Source organism: Phoenix dactylifera, chromosome 9, assembly GCF_009389715.1.
Source record: "Phoenix dactylifera cultivar Barhee BC4 chromosome 9, palm_55x_up_171113_PBpolish2nd_filt_p, whole genome shotgun sequence".
Lineage (NCBI taxonomy): Eukaryota > Viridiplantae > Streptophyta > Magnoliopsida > Arecales > Arecaceae > Phoenix > Phoenix dactylifera.
This window is the reverse complement of record NC_052400.1, coordinates 19899273-19917791: the sequence shown is the minus strand read 5'-3', so window position 1 is coordinate 19917791 and position 18519 is coordinate 19899273. Positions and strand designations below refer to the sequence as shown.

General features: G+C 37.8%; 2 protein-coding genes across 2 annotated transcripts; both read left to right on the top strand.

The window, feature by feature from the left end:
• The first annotated feature begins 3231 nt into the window (after positions 1-3231).
• On the top strand, positions 3232-8447 carry LOC103710236 (transcription factor MYBS3-like). The gene is made up of 3 exons (XM_008795891.2): positions 3232-3672; positions 7408-7616; positions 7724-8447. The coding sequence occupies exons 1-3, from the start codon at positions 3363-3365 to the stop codon at positions 8252-8254; spliced, it is 1050 nt and encodes a 349-aa protein (XP_008794113.1). The 5' UTR covers positions 3232-3362; the 3' UTR covers positions 8255-8447.
• A 6991-nt stretch (positions 8448-15438) lies between these two features.
• Positions 15439-18497, top strand: LOC103710279 (pseudo histidine-containing phosphotransfer protein 2-like). Its single transcript, XM_039130646.1, has 6 exons — positions 15439-15578; positions 16768-16898; positions 16988-17056; positions 17446-17517; positions 17632-17704; positions 18237-18497. The coding sequence occupies exons 1-6, from the start codon at positions 15519-15521 to the stop codon at positions 18285-18287; spliced, it is 456 nt and encodes a 151-aa protein (XP_038986574.1). The 5' UTR covers positions 15439-15518; the 3' UTR covers positions 18288-18497.
• Positions 18498-18519: the final 22 nt, after the last annotated feature.

The following is an 18519-nucleotide window of genomic DNA, read 5'->3' as shown; positions in this document are numbered from 1 at the left end:
CTTCCGGTTCAAGAATGAGGGGAACCAGAATGTGGCCCTAATCGGCGGTCTGTAGATGGTGGCCAGACAGTTGCAGGCAATAAAATTGTGGATTCCAGACTTCATTTTTAGAGTGGATAGGGTGAAGACGGCTGTGGTTTGGGTCCGGATTCCCTGCTTTTTGTTGGAATATTAGGAGAGGGCGTCGATTTTGGAGTCATGCGAAGGAAGATAAGCCTTCCTTCGGGCGAAAGCCCCCTCATTATCACCTTATCTTCTGTCAAGAAATTAAACCTTTGCTTTGTTCATAAAAGCAATTATCATTGCACGGAGATTCGTCGATGGGCTTTTCCGTAATTCCCTGGAACGGGAGGGGCATCGTTCCCTCACCCAGGCGGCCAGGCCGCCGCCGTAGCCAGAAGCTAGAGACGTACACGAGGGTCTAATCGACGCGTACCGCGTAGGAACCGCACCGGACCAATCACATGTCGGTAGTCTACTTTACACGTGTACCATGGGTCGATCATAAACTATTCACCGTAGTGCCCTGGCCTATCAGGAACGTACATGAGTGATCCAACGGCTACAACCAATCAGCCTTTCTTTACTAGCTGTCAAACTCCAACTGTCATGATCCGCAACCGATTACCCTTGCAACGGCAGCAGAGCCACGAAACAAACCCCATGACTCTTACTCGGCTTTGCTCTACTTTGACAGCCTTTATGAAAGAACAGCAGTTCATCTCCCCCACGAGGGCAACCTGATTATCGAGCAAATTCGAAGTCAGAAAAATGCTACAAAGGAACAACCGTTGTATCATGATATTTACAGATTTTTGAAAGGATATGGCTTCTATACAGTCACACATGTCTATAAAAAGAAAAATGACGCGATCGACTGGATTGCGTTCTTTGCTACTCTAGAAGCTTTATATGAGACAACCCGGAGTTTCTGTCAGAGTTTTTTTAGTGAACTTATATTTTCTGATTTTATTGGCCGCATTCATATCCATTATGTGTGAGCCGCTCTAAAAAAAATATACACACATATGTTTGAGATATACATAAGATTAAACTAATTTTCATAGAAGTACCACTATAAATATGCAAATGCATCAATTGAAAATGATATCTAATGACTTTATAATCATTGAGCAATACTTCATGATATTGCTAATTTACTTTTATGTATTTTTTATTTAGAAACTAAAAAAAATAGAGAAAAGTGCTCCATTAAGAGGCAATTTATGTAAATAATAGTGCAAAATAAGAATAGTATTTAAACCATTATATTTTAGTTACTTGCGGCTTGCAAGATGGGTTTTATGCAGACGGTAAATTAAAAGAATGTATAATACTTCGTCTTTATTGTATATGATGGACAAAATCTTGGAGGTCGCTTTTGCGTACAGCCATTTATCTGAAGCTTTTCACAGGTTCCATGTTTCTTTCTTTTTATCAAAACATGTTTCTGGTACACAAATTATGTATGCAAACTTTAATTATTCATATTATGAATCAAACTTGAAACGCTTGTGCATGCATATTGAGTTCTTTAATTAGCGGGGAGTTTTGTTGTTTTAGGATTATTTTTCCAGCTATTTTGAAGCTGGACGAGTAGTGGCTATTGTTTCAACAAAAATCATATAGGGCATGCTTTTTATTCTGCCATATGTTCTTTTTACTAACCAAGTCATTATGTGTTCCATAATTAAAATAAATAAATAAATAAAATAGCACGTAGTATTTTTTTCTTTCTTATTTCCAAAATATATTTTTTATCAGTATCTAATATATAGCCAGATAATACATGCTAGCAAATTAGTCATCTAGCAAGCCAATATACATATTTAGGTAAATTGATAGAATATGGTGTTCACCAGTATATAGTACACGATCTGATGATACACACTTAGTAAATTAATAATTTAGCAACCTAATACAGATCTTCAATCAAATTAATGTATAGTTTTCAGAATATCATGTTTCCTTGTATGCATTACATGACTGAATGATACACATTTATCGACTTTTTAATATATACTGTAAGCTTTTTTGATACGTACCCAACAGTAATTCAATACACACATCTACGTAAATCGATATATAATTTTTAAAATATGTTTTTTACCAGTACATATTATATGATCGGATAATACATACTAAGTAAATTAGTCATTTAGCACTAATATACACATCTAGATAAATCGACTCATAACTTTTAGAATATAATATTGTATTTATTAGTATCAGTATATATGATCCTAGCTTTGTTTAGCATAAGTAGATTCTACGGACTTTTAAGGGCAAAAATTTTGGAAAAGATAGAAATAATTGAATGAGGAGAAAAGAATTCAAAAGGAGGAGGGTCATATGGATGAGAGAGTTGGGTTTGATGAGGAAGAGGGTAGATGGAAAGGTTCGGTGGAAAAAAAAAAAATTGTATGATCCCTCGATGATGGTTTTTTCTTTGGGTATGTCTATTTTTTATTTTTAAAATTATTAGATTTATGGACTTTATTAGTAGAGAGAATGCTATCCCTATTTAATTTTTATTTTTTTAAAAAATAGGCATCAGATAAAATATGGTAAAATAGTGCGTGAGTAGCGCCCGGCTGCAATTCTAAATCTGTCGCATTTAAAGCACTCACGCCTTTCAACATAACGGTGCCGATAAAACAATAACTGTGGCCTGGCATTGCATGGAACAATAAAAAGCATGTGGGCGAGCCTTTCCACGTGGACTCTCTTCCTCCCGTGGTCGTCCGCCCGTGGCTCACACCTCATGGCATTCCAGTAATATTCTCTGAGATCCATGGCTCAAAGCACTTCCTCCCATCCCAACTCAACCTCGCTTCTACACTCAGACACAAGAACGTAAGAAATTACCAGACATGCCACTGGTCTCACCTTAGCACCGTACTAACTCCTGACAACCCGAGGGCATCATCGCAATCCAACCACATTATCTTCCCAGATTCGATAAGATCACGGAGCATAAAATAGCAAAATCCATGGCATGGCCGTAAATAACTTAAAATTCATACCCAGTTCTGGAGCATAGGTGACGATTTGTTGATAGGGTTCGGACGGTACTGATGCGTTGCAAAACCGACGGTCCTCCGCTCTCGCGTCAGACGAGCGAGCGAACAGAATTTTGTTTCTTTCCGCCCCACGCGGTTTTCTCGTGAATATTCTCAAATGCATGCCCGTTTCCAAAACCCCTCCCTTCATAGGCCTTCGAAACCGCATACGCTTCTGCCCATCGCTAGCGCTCTCTCTCTCTCTCTTTCTCTGGGTGGGGTTGGGAGGGCGAGACGCACGTGAGAAGGGCGTGACTGGGATCGGGTCGTGGCAGCCGGGGAGGGGCGCTGGCGGCGGCGATGACGAGGCGGTGCTCGCACTGCAGCAACAACGGGCACAACTCGCGCACGTGCCCGACGCGCGCGGGGGGAGTGCGGCTGTTTGGTGTACGGCTCACCGAGGGGGCGGGGTCCATGAAGAAGAGCGCCAGCATGAGCAGCCTCTACTCGGCCGGCTCCTCCGCCACCTGCGGCAGAGCCGGTGGCGGAGGCTCTCCCAACCCGGGATCTCCGTCCAACGATCCGCTCCCCCCTGCTGCCGCGGCCGGCTACGCCTCCGACAACGCCGCCCACGCCTCCTGCTCCAATTGCCGCAGCGAGCGCAAGAAAGGTGTCTCTTTTTTTCCCCTGTTTCTTTTCTCTTTTGCAGTGTTTCTTCCGCTGATTTTCTCGGAGTTTCGATTTTTTTTCCCTTATCACTTTTGTGTTCTTGGTCTTGTCTGCATTTCCTCTGTTCCTATTGCGGATCAACTATATCCGGATTTTCCTTCAAAGGCATCGATTTTTTCTTTTTTTGATCAAATTGTTGTGAGGCCTTTTCTTTTTTTCCTGAACCACATAAAAATCCCATCTTTTTTGATCGACGCAGTAGCCCTTTTTAAGTATAAGCTATATTTTTAGAATTTTATTGTTTCCTAATTCCGAATGATATGTATTAATCTTATTATTTTCCTTTTTTTTCTCTCTTTTTGTGGGCTTCTTATGTGCATGTTTTCATGAATTAGAACGAGTCTTCAACGCATTTGCTGATTAATTTGTTGAATTCTGTATCTAGTCTCCGTGGTCCTTTTTGCCCTGTTTGTGTGGATGGAGTTGAACCGTCCAATATGCCCGACACCTTTAGGATGTCCCATATAATACTATCCACTGGGTTTATCACCTAATTTTCAAACAACATTAGAAAGTGATGGCTGATGGTCCACACAATGTAGTCGCATTGATTTGTTGATTGTGATCGAATTGGTTTTCATTCATGGAATTTGGCCCATCTATTTGAGAATCCTAATCAATGAGCCAGCAGCCTTACATATGATGGAATGGGTCAATTTTATATACCTACGGCTTGCTTTTTTAAATAAATGTGATTATGTTCTTTATGTCCATCTTATTTTCCTGCATAGCTTGTTGTTTCACTTCACTTTCCTATTTCTTGTTTATTATATCCTATTCCTTTTGTTCATGCCTTTTCTCTGAAGAACTTTTATTTATTCTCATGCTGTCGTTTAATATCTTTGGCACTGTGCTCATGAATCTGCATGTGCGCTCCTTGTATCATATCGTCTCGTCGTGACATAACAGAGGAGGAAAAATGAATTTTTTTCTTCCGAAATGGATATGTTGGATGTTTTAGTGTAACATGCAGATTTCTTCAGTTTTTCACTTTGCTGTAGTTCAAATCCTATATAATTTGTTTTTGCTAGTCAAAAAGGTATATTTTCTGATTATTAGAAAAAGAGGAAAATTCTCTGCTTCTGGAAAAGAAAAAAAAAATCTTCAGTTTAGATTATGCCGTAGAAGTACAAACTTTCACTTTAGTTACCTAGCGAAGGCTTGATTGTATCTAAAATGAGGTAATTGATTGGCTCTCATGAATGCTTGTACTTTGTAAACATGTATTGCAGCCATTTACTTCCATAATGTCTCCATCACCTAACTGGATATGCTAGCTGTGTATTTGCTTCATTAGCTAATGCAACAATTTCTTACAGTAGTATCGAGTCTCCACATTCGACCAATGAGCACCACAGATTGCATCTCATGAATTTCTACTTATTTTAAGCAAAGATTGATATATTAAGAGTTCCAATAGAAGTGGATCAATTGTGAGTACATTCGAGTCAGGCGATTTGAGTTCTTAGATGTTCTTGAATTCATCAGTGATTTAGCTAATTCCTCATCTAGCTTTGGGGCTTAAGGAACAACTCTTGCAAGGTTTGGGTGCTTTGCGTAAATGTTGCATTCTTTTCATTCTCATGCCTGTAGTACATTTACTCATTTTATTGTTGTTGAGCCTCATGAAAAGTTTCACTACCGAGAATCTAGTTATTTGTTTGTTAATTTGCGGTATGCATTCTTTCTTCCATGTCTGCATGTCAAATTCATATTAGATGGTGGAATGTGCATGAATCAATTGTCGTATTTTATAAGAAATCTTATAACTCTGTCATTATTGAGAATTCAGAATCTTGCAAAAATGTGAGCAGAAGATACCTGTAGGAATTATAGCATATGCCTTCATACAACTTAATGATCTTGCATGTGTTTTAGGTCAGGGATGAAAACTTCTGTAGTTGTGTGGTGTAGATGGTATTCTTACCGTGGTAATTATAACCCTTACAAAATTGGAAAGTCTTTCCAATTAGACTATTTTATTATCTTTCATTGAACAAAGCATGTTAATGTTGACTTATTATGTCTTTCCTTGTAGACACTGTTTTTCTCTATACTTGCGGAAGATATGCCTTTTTGAATAATATATTTCCATTCAGGATACGGTAAAAGTTGAAAGCAGAGTTATATGACCATAGTTGAAGAGTGGGTATTAGTTGTATGCTGTTGATTGTAATTTTCATGGTTTAGAAAAAGGATAGGGATGCCCACCACATTGCATGCACCGTAAGCATCATGGTGCCGGATATGAAGGAGTGGAATGGGGAATGGAGATAGAATTTGGAAGTATCTTATTGAGGACAACCATTATGTGCCAAGTGGATGAGATAACTCATGGCTTGAGTTCTTTGACATGTTGGTTGCTGGCCTATGTTTTGATGTTTGCTTGTTATTTTGTTTAATTTTCTTCTTGTTTGTCATTTGGAGATCATTTCCCCTATGATCTGCAGGAAAATTGGCTTGGTAATCCAGATCTTCAGTATGTTGTTTTTTCTTTTTTCCTTTTTTTTATCTGCACTCCTGTTAAGGTTTTAATTTTCTGCAGTACAAATTACTGATTGTTAAATAAGGAAGGCAGTTTTGGTTCAGATTCAAGAGTTCAACCAAAATGTTTCAGCTTATGGTTCTATGTAGGATACCTCTTTAAAATTTAGTGAATAAGAGTTCTTGCATGCCTATCATGTATGGTATTTAGTTACTAATCGCACTGATAAGCTGTGAATCAAAATTAGGTCCTTGCTAGATTATTATAAACCTGAGATTATCATGTTCTGGTTGGCTTTTGCAATTCCTGCTTTCTTAATGGATTTTGATATGTTTAAATTTGTAATTAGAATTATAATCCTGTAATAAGAGAAGAACCTTTTAGGTGGGTATATTGCAGGGTTTCAAATGAACTCCTATGGTTGTCATATGTCGACAGATTTTTATTATGAATTGGTGCCTTGTTGATTTCATCTTAATTTACTCTTAGCTTCCTTATATTATTTTTATGCAAGTTATTGATTTGATCCATGTGTGTCTCTTTTTGGATTTATTGTTCTATTTCTACATCCTTTACAGCGATAGTTTTTTGAAATGTTTAATAAACTCTTTAGCTGTTTACCTATTAGTTTTGTTAGTTTAGTACTGTTATCTAGTGGATAAAAAGTACTGTGAGGCTGTTTAAATTCATGACATGGAAAACTGCTAGTTGTTGTCAGAGCACCTAGAGACTCTTATGATGGATCAATATTATATTTTAACTTTTATTTTGGCATGTAAATGTTGTCGTGATACGATCCAAACCATAATTAATACTCCCTTTCTTCATAATAAACATATAATTTTCATTTCTGTCTTTACATTTCAACACACATTCTTTGCTAATATGCATTCATTCTTCAGCTGCTTGATGTATCATGTTACATAACTTTGTGTTGCAACTTTTTCATTAAGTTTTGCAATTATTGGACTTCATACGGTTTCTCATCCATTTAAGTACTTAAAATAAAGATACAATCTTCTGGGACAGAATTACAGTAGGGAAATTTTATTTTCTTTCATTCATGAGAAATATGGAGGCTGCATAAGTATGCCACAACAGCCTATTATACTTTAACCTTTAAGTTGCACAGTATCAAACTTGGTGGGCGATCGATCAGCAGACGTGTATTCCTTTTTTGCTGGATTGCAGGTGTTCCTTGGACTGAAGAAGAGCATCGGATGTTCTTACTGGGTCTGCAGAAGCTGGGTAAAGGCGACTGGCGTGGGATAGCTCGAAATTTTGTCGTCTCCCGGACTCCAACACAGGTGGCCAGCCATGCCCAGAAATACTTCATACGCCAGACAAATACATCAAGAAGGAAGAGACGCTCAAGCTTGTTTGACATGGTCCCTGATACTGTATGCCTTCTTTCCATGACAGTCCTATTCAAATGGCCTTCCTTGGTTTCTGTTTGTTGATTGTGTAATGTTGGTGTCTTTATCACTCTTGTTTTCTGTCTTCGCAGCCAACAGACCAGATCCCAGTTCTTGAAGAACAGTTAATGCACCAGTCTCCTCCTAACGAACCCGAGAACACAAACCAGCTGCCAGCTTTAAATCTTGGTCAAAATCAAGGACCTGAGCTTGCTAAACCCTTACCAAATAACCCTCCTCAGGACCTCAATGAAGGCATACCATGCAGCAACACACCGGTGCCAGTGTTCCCATCGTTCTACCCTGCATTCGTTCCTTTTCCATACACATTCTGGCCACCAGATCTTGATGCCTCTGCAACAGAAGAAGAGATGGGTGAGACCCATGAGATCGTAAAGCCTATGCCAGTCATTCCCCCCAAGGAGCCGGTGAACACGGATGAGGTCACAGGCATGTCCAATCTCAGCATTGGCGAGCATGTTGCTGGCCGCATGGAACCATCTGCTCTCTCTCTCAAGCTGCTAGGAGCCTCCACTTCAAGGCAGTCGGCCTTCCACCTGAATCCATCAAGCACTCGGCCTGATCTTAACCAGAGTAGCAGCAATGCAATCCATGCAGTTTAGGAAGAAATTCATGAGGAGTGGGATCTATCCGCATTATATGTATTCTTTCTCTTATGTTACTGTTAATTTAATCTTCTTATACATTCAGGATCGTTTCATTCATGTATCAACCGCCAGTCGCATCCATAGTTTCATGTTTTGGTTTGTAGCTGGACAGAAACTCGCATTGAATAAATGACATCCTTTGCTGCTATTGGCACGGTGTCAAATGCTGTGATGTAAATTGCAGTCCTTGTCGTGTTTTCTTTCCGTTATTTCAGTTATTTGTACCGATCCAACCATTTGATGATCACTTGTTCCTTGCTCCTGTCTCGAATGCAGCATCTGAAAGATCCCAGGGACCGGCTGGCACTTCAGACAAATGTGAGAGCAAATAGAATAAAAGACTCACAAGAGAGTTGATTAATTATTTGATGCTACGGGAAGTAGAGAACATTGTCGATATGCTACTTGCCTGATTAAACTCCTGTTCTTAGGGGCCAAGTTCATCAATAATTTTGTGTGGATGTTCGTTGCCAGCCCTATTTGTCATGTCAACCAAAGTTTTTGGATGATGTATAGAAGTTCCAATGGAACTAAGCGAAGAGAGGAGGAATGAGTTTCGGCCAAATCTTAATATGCTGAAATGATTTGCACCGGTAATCGTCATCAAATCTCTCAGCATCTGATGACATGAGTTCAAGGAGTGGTGTTGGTATCATTGTGTGAACCAATATCTTGTTTCACAGACATTAAACTCACACTCACGACCTTAACAACTAACTAATCAGTTCGAATAAGGTCGATTGCCGAGTAGCTATCGCAAACTTTAAGCTTCAAGCAACCAGAAAAGAGCACTCCCTCGAGTATTAGGAAGAGTCAGTACGGAGGGAAGTAGGTGAGGTTTAATACGTAAAACCTACTCCTCTCCATGGTACAAATTAAATTCAAGCCAAACAAGAACACAATCTCCATGGCTAAAAGCACACTTCCCATCATCATGCTTTTTTCTTTTTCTTTTTCTCAAATGAATCATGCTTTTTTTCTTTTGGCTATCAGCCTTATACAGTTCAAACATGTGTATTAAACTATGTGAATTTGGATTGATTTGACAGTGTTTTATGAGGTGGATATATTCGTATATTCATTCTTTCCTGCAAATGCTATCAAATATGTGCAGTTTTCTTGGACAGACTTCCCCAAGAGGATGTATGAGAGCTGTCACCAGAGTCTGTTTCCAACAATGATATAGAATTTGCATGGTGACGAGCATAATCTATGTCCTGCATAGATTCCTTCAAAAGCAGTGAGATGTCAACACTATAGTTGACTTTTGAATGATCCCAATGTCTTTTGGTTGGCTATGTTTGACAAAGGAAGGATGATTATGAGGATGCCATGGGAAGTAATCGACTGATATATTGGGATGTCTACAAACACAAAGATCGAATATAACAAGATCCAGGACTTCGATCTTGGCGTGTTACTAAAATGGGTCTAAAGATCGGACCTTGATCTGATCCAGAAGGTCTAAAGTTCGTTTTTAATAAGACACATCCTAGTCAGATCTCTGTGCATATCATCCTTGGTTACATATCTCAGCCTTGTGATATAGATTTGGTTTCGAGTGTCTATTACGAAGCACTTGCTTGGTAAGTTCTATTTCAGTCTTTTCTTTAGGAAAAATGTAAATAAATAAGTATAGAAAATCAGAAATTAGCCCATAACAAAGAGGAACTTTGTGCTCTCCGTCTTTGGTCAACAATAAGAAATAAGGAGCAAAATGAGAGAAGATCGAAGTACCATCATCATCCCAAATTTATATATTGCTGTTATATCATATTCTCATGATTATACTAACAGAAAAGTATGTCATTTTTGCTATATGATAGTATGTCAAGCAGTTTGATATTCTAAACCTTGTCTAGTATATACTTGTGGGTCATTATGTTAGAGCTTATCGACCATTGGTTTTGTAACGATATTCCTAAAAGTCCAGATTAAATGGTTTATGAAGCTAACGTTAAGGTATTTTTATTTTGCCTTAAGAAACAAAAATGACCCATAATATCTCCTAAGTTCGATTCTACTTTTAATTTTCGAGGTCCTACACGTCAGTTCATTATCTTTTGATACTCTAATTTGGGAAGGATTACAAGTTTAGAAATTGCCATCTTCCCTTGGGTGGTCAATCATAATAATTATAGTATCAGCTACTGCTTAATTGTTAACTTTTGTTCTCATGATCAATCATTGTCCAACAAATACATTTAAGTCTTGCTATGCCTCTTGCATTGATGAAATGATCCCGCTGAACATAATGAATTGAAAGCGAGTGCGTACCCTAACATCTTCCAGAATCAACATGAATTTGGCCATTTCATATGTCCTGACTCTGTTTGCTTGGTGTGATTGTATCAGTTAATTAAGTCAAACAAAAAAAAAAAATCTAGGCCTAGCTCGTGGAATCACTAGAACCATGCATCGGGTGCGCAGCGAATTGGTTGCTATATCCTAAACAGCATTATCTACCGGGAGAATGTATTATTCTCAACATACATAACATCAATTTGAATTCTATGATTCTCGGAAACATCCCTTTTCATGTACTTGTGGAAGAAAAGCTATTTTCATAGCCAAATCTGAAAGGATCAAGAGAAGGTCTTTCACGAAGGCTAGCATGCTAATAATCTCAGTTTCACAAGAGAAAAGAGATCTAAAATATGACCTTTCCAGATGCAGGATATTTAAGGGGTTGGGTTGGTCAATCAATTTTAGCCATTAGAGAGGTACTTAGCAGACAAAGATGAGGAATACGAATAGCTTTTTCTTTTTCTTTTGAAATCTCCATAGCTATTTCATAACGAGGGCTGGCTTGATTGGAGTCCACCTTCTTTGTTAAGGTAATTGAAAAAACCAAGACATAAATTTATAAATAAATTTTTTCTTTTTTCCTGTGCATGCTAGGAATGTATTCCATATGGTAGGAGCAGGAGAATGTTTCAGAACCAATGCTTGGTGCTTCTGTAGTCCAGTGAGGGGATCAATGTGGCAGCTACTACCATGTACTTGATTCACATCAAAGAAGAAGAAGAAGAAGAAGAAGAAGAAACTACTACCATACTACCAACTGAGTTGATCATGTGGTTGTTGTTAAGAATCAACCCTCAACGTCATGAATAAACAACCTGAGAATTTAACTTTTTTCCATCATTTTCCAACTCAAAAAAACTGGCATTCGAGTATATCATGCAACAACTACCATGGAGGAAGGTGCAGGTCCTGCCGCGTGCCACCAACTGTGCTGATCGTGTGGTTGCAACTCAGAATCCACGATTCCACCCTCGCTGTCATGAATAGCCAACCCAAGAATTTCGCTTTTTCCATCATTTTCCAACTCAAAAATTTGCCATTCGGGTATATCATCCAGGTTAAGATTCTCTTATCGACATCGGCACAATGGTGGACGGTAACCAATCATGCATTGCAACCCACAGCTTTTGCCCCTTTCGACAATGGAATGGATGGGACCAAATGCTAGAAAGAAACGGTAACTGAAAACCATGGGAGAAAGCTACTAGAAATATTTCTCCATTCTCCTTGTATATGGACAAAGAATAAAGGGAGCATCTCCTTTTTTTTTTTTCCCCTTTTGTTCATTCGATGTGATTCAGAGTTGATAGAAAGGCACGATGGGGACTGGTTTTTGATTGCTGATATTTCTTCTCCTGCAAATTTTTTAGGAGGTGTTTAGTATGGAGTGATCATCTTAAGAACAAAAATAATATGAATGAAGGTAATGAGATTACTGTATTTAATTGCACCATGGCGATCCTATGTGGCAACGATCCCGAATCACCACCTAATTCGGTGATGGAATATTCGTTCTTAAAATCGAAAATCCTAGATCACCTCAAACAGTTGGGCTAAAATTTAAGGACAAAAATACCCCTCAACCAGTGAAAAAATAGTACATCAATATACCATTAATATATTATATCAATATTATATATAAAATATAATATTATATTGATATCATATATATTGTATTTATTATATATATATTATATTGTAATATATTATCAATCATATTATTATTATATTATTGTTCAATGATAATTTTAAATTGTAGTAAAATATATTATTGCACTTTATATTTATATAATAAAATTATTTAATATATTACTTCTATTTGCCTTATTTTTAATTAAAATAAATATTAGTACTAAAAAATAATATATTAATAAGTATAAATAAATATATTAATTCTATAACAATAATTATATATTTATAGGACTAGTAAATATATTATTATTAGATATATTAATAATAAAAATAATAATCATATATTAATATTTTATTATAATATATTTATATGATTAATAAATATATTTTTATGGTTATATTAGAGTTATACGGTCAGTAATCTTGGATTCCTATAGAATACCAAATAGATTACTTGTGGATACTTGGAAACCTTAATCTATGGAATATAGCATACCAAATGCGATGGCTTAGATCATTGGGGTGGATTGCCCCAAAATAAGAATCATCGGTGGTGATCTAAAAGCACCTTGGTGATCCTATTTGGGTCACCACACGTCACCTTACTAGCTTTTGGTTTTCACATGATTCAGTGTGGCATTTATTCTGTCTCCACGGTTGTAAAGCAAAGGATGGTGTTTAACTTTCTTGGCCAATAGAATACGGGTTATATGCATGTGGAGAGAAGCGGCTTTCACTAGAAAATGACTTGGAGCTAAAATACCAGCTTAGGCGATTTTTTTCTAGGGACCAAAGGAGGGTTGAAACCCATATAATTTATTAAGGAAAAAGTAAGGAGATTTACAGAAAGGTTAGAAGGGAAGAAAAAGAAAGTAGAAGAGGAGAGAAAGTGAACGAAAGATAACAAATGAAATAAAAAGCATCCTAATACATGAGACTATTGCCACTGTGAGATCTGGGAAGGACCAGATGTGTGCAGACTTATACTCACGAGTAGAAGAATTACTTTTATATTTTGAATTTGTGACATCTAGATCATAATAGAGCAACTTTATCGTTGCGTCAAGATCCGCCCTCAAGACAAATACTGAAATACAAGAAGAAAAACAAGCTTTCATCAACAAAACCTCACCAGTTCTTCTCATGAAAACTTCAAGCTAATGCTAATCGGGTGTTGAGATAATGTAGCAATACTCTAAACAAGATCAAAATCTTTGGAGAGTTTAGAATGAGCCCCAGTCTTCGAGAAGAAACGATGCGTTACACAAAGTAGCACTCCTTTCTCGTTTGTTGTTTCAGGAAAAATGATTCTTTGACAAGAACATGTTGTATTGGAGGTCGATCGTATGGGGTAGAGCTGGATAGATCTTGGGTACTTATACAGGATCAAGGAACACAAATAATACCTTCCGACTAGCCATTTTGGGTGAGGTCCTGGGTTGTTACAATTTCCTTATTGTAGCATGGTGTATATGTTTGCAAAATACCGAAGATACCAAATGCATGGCTATTTATAAATTGATTAATTTTTTTTGAACTTATCTTGTTATCATAGCATTCTATGGTTGGGGGGGGGGGGGGGGGGGGGGGTGCGAAACTCTGGTATGGATGATCCTTGCTATTATTTATACTTTCTGTATCCTCAAAGATTTAGAACCATGGCATGATTGTGCGGATAGCGATACGGGCGAACCAAGGAATTGGAAAGGATTAGTCCCGTACCAATGTCTCCAGCTTGATTTGGATTCATTTGATGTAATCTGATACTTTTTCTGTTCAAATTCTACGCACCTGTCTCATAACTTGGGTGGTGGTGCAAGAACTCGGCTTGAATAACGTGTGTCAATAAATGGTCTACTTTTTTACCTGAAGCTGTTTATTGTTTTTCCATCCAAGTGCCGAAAGAAATGAGAGGATGGGGGTTGCTTTAAAAAAGGTGGGTTAAATAGGAGAGATAATTTCTGACCTGTGGATGGAGACATCAATGTAAAGGAGGAACCTAGCCAAGCACCAGTAGACAAGTTCGGGTATGTCAATCACTTGTTTCTTTATTTTTTTATTTTCTTCTTCTTCTTGCAATGCAAGGTGTCATGTTTATCTTTTCTTGGCTAGACGCAATGAATAAACTTCTATATCTGATAAGAGTTATTTTCCAGCCTCTTCCAATAAACAAATGAGCGAACGAACAGACCTCATCCTCCACCATAACACATTTAAGATTTTTATTAAAGAAGCCATAGATCTTCAGGTAATCTTTCTGTTGACATCATATATATATATCATCCCAAGCATATTCGGTGCCTTGTGTCTATGGGTGTTTATATCTTCCATGAAATCATTTATTCGTGTAACTTGATGCCAAAGTAATTAATATAGTGTATTATGAAGAACATTTAAAGGTGTCAGACTAGAATCCAAGAGCACCTTGTTCTTCCTTTACTTTGCAGCTGATGAAGAATGTCAATTGTAGATGTCATTGGGAAGAACCTTTTGTGAACTGCTAAACAAAGTTTTTGCTTGTGTGAGCATCATCAACAATTCCAAATCCACATAATACTCTCGCACTGCAAATTCTGAGAATGGAAAATGGTTGTTTGGCTAGATTTGTTTCTAATGCATATTTTGTACATTTTTTCCATGTTCAACCTCTGAGTGGAACCAAGCTGCTTTTGATGATGATGTAATTCTCTCATGTTAGATTGCAACTCCATCAAAAAAAGGCTTTTTACCACTTTTCCTAAAAGCTTAAGCTGGTGGGATGAAGTAGATTTATTTACATATTTTATATTTTTTTATACCCCCTATTCCATAAATTGTGCACCATTGATATGGCCTGGATTACTCTCCATTAGAACGCACCTAGCCTCTTTTGTCATCTGTAATTTACAAGACACCAATAGTGGCTTGAAGTCTGTGTGGCTGTGGACCCCTTATGGTTTTGGTGGCTCCGAAATGGAACTGGATGTTCGCCAACCCTGAGACAGACAACTTGAAGGCGGCCTAATGATAAGAGAACCCGAAGCCGGCTTGTCTTGGCTTTGGCTTGTGTTCCATGTTTGGAGAGGAAGGGACCCATCTGGATAGGGGCTCAACCTGACCCACTTGCAGGAAGTGCCCACAAATGCCAGCTTCCTTACAAGATTTCACATTGTTGGAAACCAAAATATCAGTGCTTCTCCTCCTCTATATAAAGACCCTCATGAGCTCTCATAACTCATCAAACTCTCATCTTTTTGATACTATCGCCATTCCTCATTTCATTTCTCTTTCTTAGCCAAAGATGGAGTACTCTAGCTTGCAGCGCCAAGTTGCCTACATGAAGAAGAGGCTCTTTGATCAGGTTGGTCTTCTTCTGCTTCCTTCCCAGAGTCGAGCATACCTTGCTTAGAGTGATTTCAACTGAGGAATCTATGATTTGTTTATTTGTTGTATGCGGTTCAGGAAGTGGCCTTTTCGAGACAGGAGATCTAAGGGCTTTTTCACATCTTTTATGCTTGCTTCACACTAGTTTCCCAAAGAACCACCATGATGACCGTTGATATTATTACCAATCTATAGAGGCTGAATCATGAGGAACAAATGATTGGCAACATAGAACTTAGGAAGCTGACTCATAGTTCTAGCTAAAACAGCATGGTGGTTACAGTTGTTAACCATTTTATTTTGGTTGTTACCTGAAACGGGTTTTATCACAATATTCAGTTAATATCAAGCACTCTTTCATCTATTGTCATATAATCACAATGCTTGATTTTTGTGCAATGCTTGCTGGACTTCAAGGTTTGTGACTGCAAATATTACTCTGCTGGGCACTTGTCTATAAGTGACATTTTAGTTGAGTTGTGTCTAGCTGGAGTCCTCATGTTTGGGGACCAACAAGCATATTCTCTCTCTCTCTCTCAGCAATACTCTCAAAGTTTGATAACAATAGATAGATACTAATTTGATCGTTAAGAGAAACAAGCAACGATTTCCATTATATTTAGTGTTTGATTCTTAGTTTCTCTTATTATTATCGCTGTTGCATGGTAGACATGACTTTCGCATTCTTATACATCACAAAATACCTGATAAAGTAACTGAAAAAACTTTTTGGATATCAGAGTTCATGCAGTGCATTTGTGCAAGTTGTGTAAGTACACTAATCTGTGAAGGTTCACTTAATAAAATTAATATGTATAGCAGCTGTATTCAAAGTAAATATAGTTTTAAAAGTTCAGAAGATTTTCCTTTTCCTTCTGGCTGTTTTTAGTTTTTCTTTCTACAGAAAGTCAATGATACATAAAATCAATGATTTAGAATCATCATCAACATACAATATCGGTCCAGCATAGCACCGTACAATTAACATACTGAAATAATTTTTCATCCACATCGGTACCCATCGAGCGGCATCTTCGACCCATATATCAACATCCACGTACATGTGCATATATTTATATTCATGACTATGCTCACGTCGGTATATATGGAGATATGTACATATATAAATGGTTAGATGGAAATATTGATTTGAGGGTGTGTTGCAGGGATACCTAGATGAACAATTTTATCAACTAGAAGAGCTGCAAGATGAAGCCAACCCAAATTTCGTGGAAGAAGTTGTGACTTTGTTCTTCAGGGACTCGTCCAGATTGATGGCCAACATCGAGCAGGCTCTGTGGGTATCATTTTGTTTTAAGACTATTAATTAAGAGCTCGCTATGAAGAATACTATGATGTGACATGTATTATATGGTCTCCATGCAGCGAGAAGTGCCCCCAAGATTTCCACAGGCTGGATTCATTCATGCACCAGTTAAAGGGCAGTACTTCCAGGTAGTAACTGATGGATGCAATAGTTAAAAACCATGGTTATATGCCTCCCGAGTGAAAGTTAAAAGCCATATAAACTAATGATATTTTCGACCGAGAGTCGGGTGGGCTTGATTCCTGTGGGCTTAGTTTTAGAGAGAAAGAAAGTAGGCCCAAATGATCCAAAGCTAAAGAGGCCCAAGCTTAAGTAAACAAGATTCCACATGTAGGCCTGATCCTAGTAGGCCCCCAACACTTTCGGGAGTCCAGGGATAATAAATAGTAGTGCTCGGGTGTCGGGCCAACTCGCCCAAGCAGCTCCAACTGGTTGCATCTCGGTACCTTTTTTTTTTTTTTTGTTGTTATACATTGCTCATTAGTGTTCATCAATATAATGGATGGATTTGGTGCAGCATCGGTGCCTTACGGGTAAAGAACGAATGCACGCAATTCAGGGAATACTGTGATGAAGGAAATCTTGACGGGTGCACAAACCTTCTCTCTCTCTCTCTCTCTCTGGACGTCTACTTGTATATATCATTGCGGTGTTTATGAATACAACTCAGCTAATTGTTTGTTTATATTCCTCGTGCTTCCAGATGCCAAAGATCATTCCAGAAGGTGAAGAGAGAGCATGCCGTACTAAAACAGAAGCTAAAGGCTTATTTTCAGGTACTTTCCACCCAGGAGCAATAACTCATGACTTCACCTAAAATAACTAGCCGGAAGATATTATTTATATTTCTTGATCCTGTATAAATACCCAAGATCTATCAAATGGATAATTAATATGAGACTAAACACACATCCGCACAGGTCCTCACGTACTCGTTCTATTTAAGCCTCGATATTTTCATCAGATTAAGGGTTGAATCCATTCAAATCTAATCACAAGCACTACGGCTGGCTCATGGTCAGCCCTAGTGGATCCATGCTATAGTATTTCCTAGTCTATATAGGTTATGGGCTGAATCCGCTCTGTACTATTTGTAACAACTTATGATCTCATCCAAAAGAGCCAGCCGAAAGGTATTATTTAAGTTTCTTGATTCTGTATAAGTATCCGAAATCTACTCAACGAATAACTGACGTGAAACTGAACACGTATCCATACGGATCCTCACATTTTTTAGCTTTAAAAAGTAATGATATTGCACAAGTACTCGTTTCCTCTTATTTGATGCTTTCTTGATTGGTGTTTCAGTTGCTAAGGCAAATTGGTCCCACCGAAAGAGCAACTCCTCCTGGTGGCTAAGATGACGAGCCATGGTGACGTACGGGGCTGGAAGCTTTAATGACGGTTTATGAGAAAACAAAAGTCTAGAATCCAAGACAATAAACCATGTGGTTGTAATATATATTTAAAGTGTGTTGGCATAATTCTAAAAACTATGTAACAATCTGTATCACTCATAATATTTTTTTTATTAGCATGATTCTATATTATATATAATTTATACATGAGTATATATAATTTTTGAGATGTA

What these genes read in the sequence shown, in the direction of transcription:
- LOC103710279 (XM_039130646.1), top strand. Translation starts at nt 15,519, where the DNA reads ATGGAGTACTCTAGCTTGCAGCGCCAAGTTGCCTACATGAAGAAGAGG. An exon ending in TTAAAGGGCAGTACTTCCAG is followed by an intron (nt 17,057 to 17,445) that starts GTAGTAACTGAT and finishes GATTTGGTGCAG; the next exon opens with CATCGGTGCCTTACGGGTAA. An exon ending in GATGAAGGAAATCTTGACGG is followed by an intron (nt 17,518 to 17,631) that starts GTGCACAAACCT and finishes TCGTGCTTCCAG; the next exon opens with ATGCCAAAGATCATTCCAGA.
- LOC103710236 (XM_008795891.2), top strand. Translation starts at nt 3,363, where the DNA reads ATGACGAGGCGGTGCTCGCACTGCAGCAACAACGGGCACAACTCGCGC. An exon ending in CCGCAGCGAGCGCAAGAAAG is followed by an intron (nt 3,673 to 7,407) that starts GTGTCTCTTTTT and finishes GCTGGATTGCAG; the next exon opens with GTGTTCCTTGGACTGAAGAA. An exon ending in TTGACATGGTCCCTGATACT is followed by an intron (nt 7,617 to 7,723) that starts GTATGCCTTCTT and finishes CTGTCTTCGCAG; the next exon opens with CCAACAGACCAGATCCCAGT.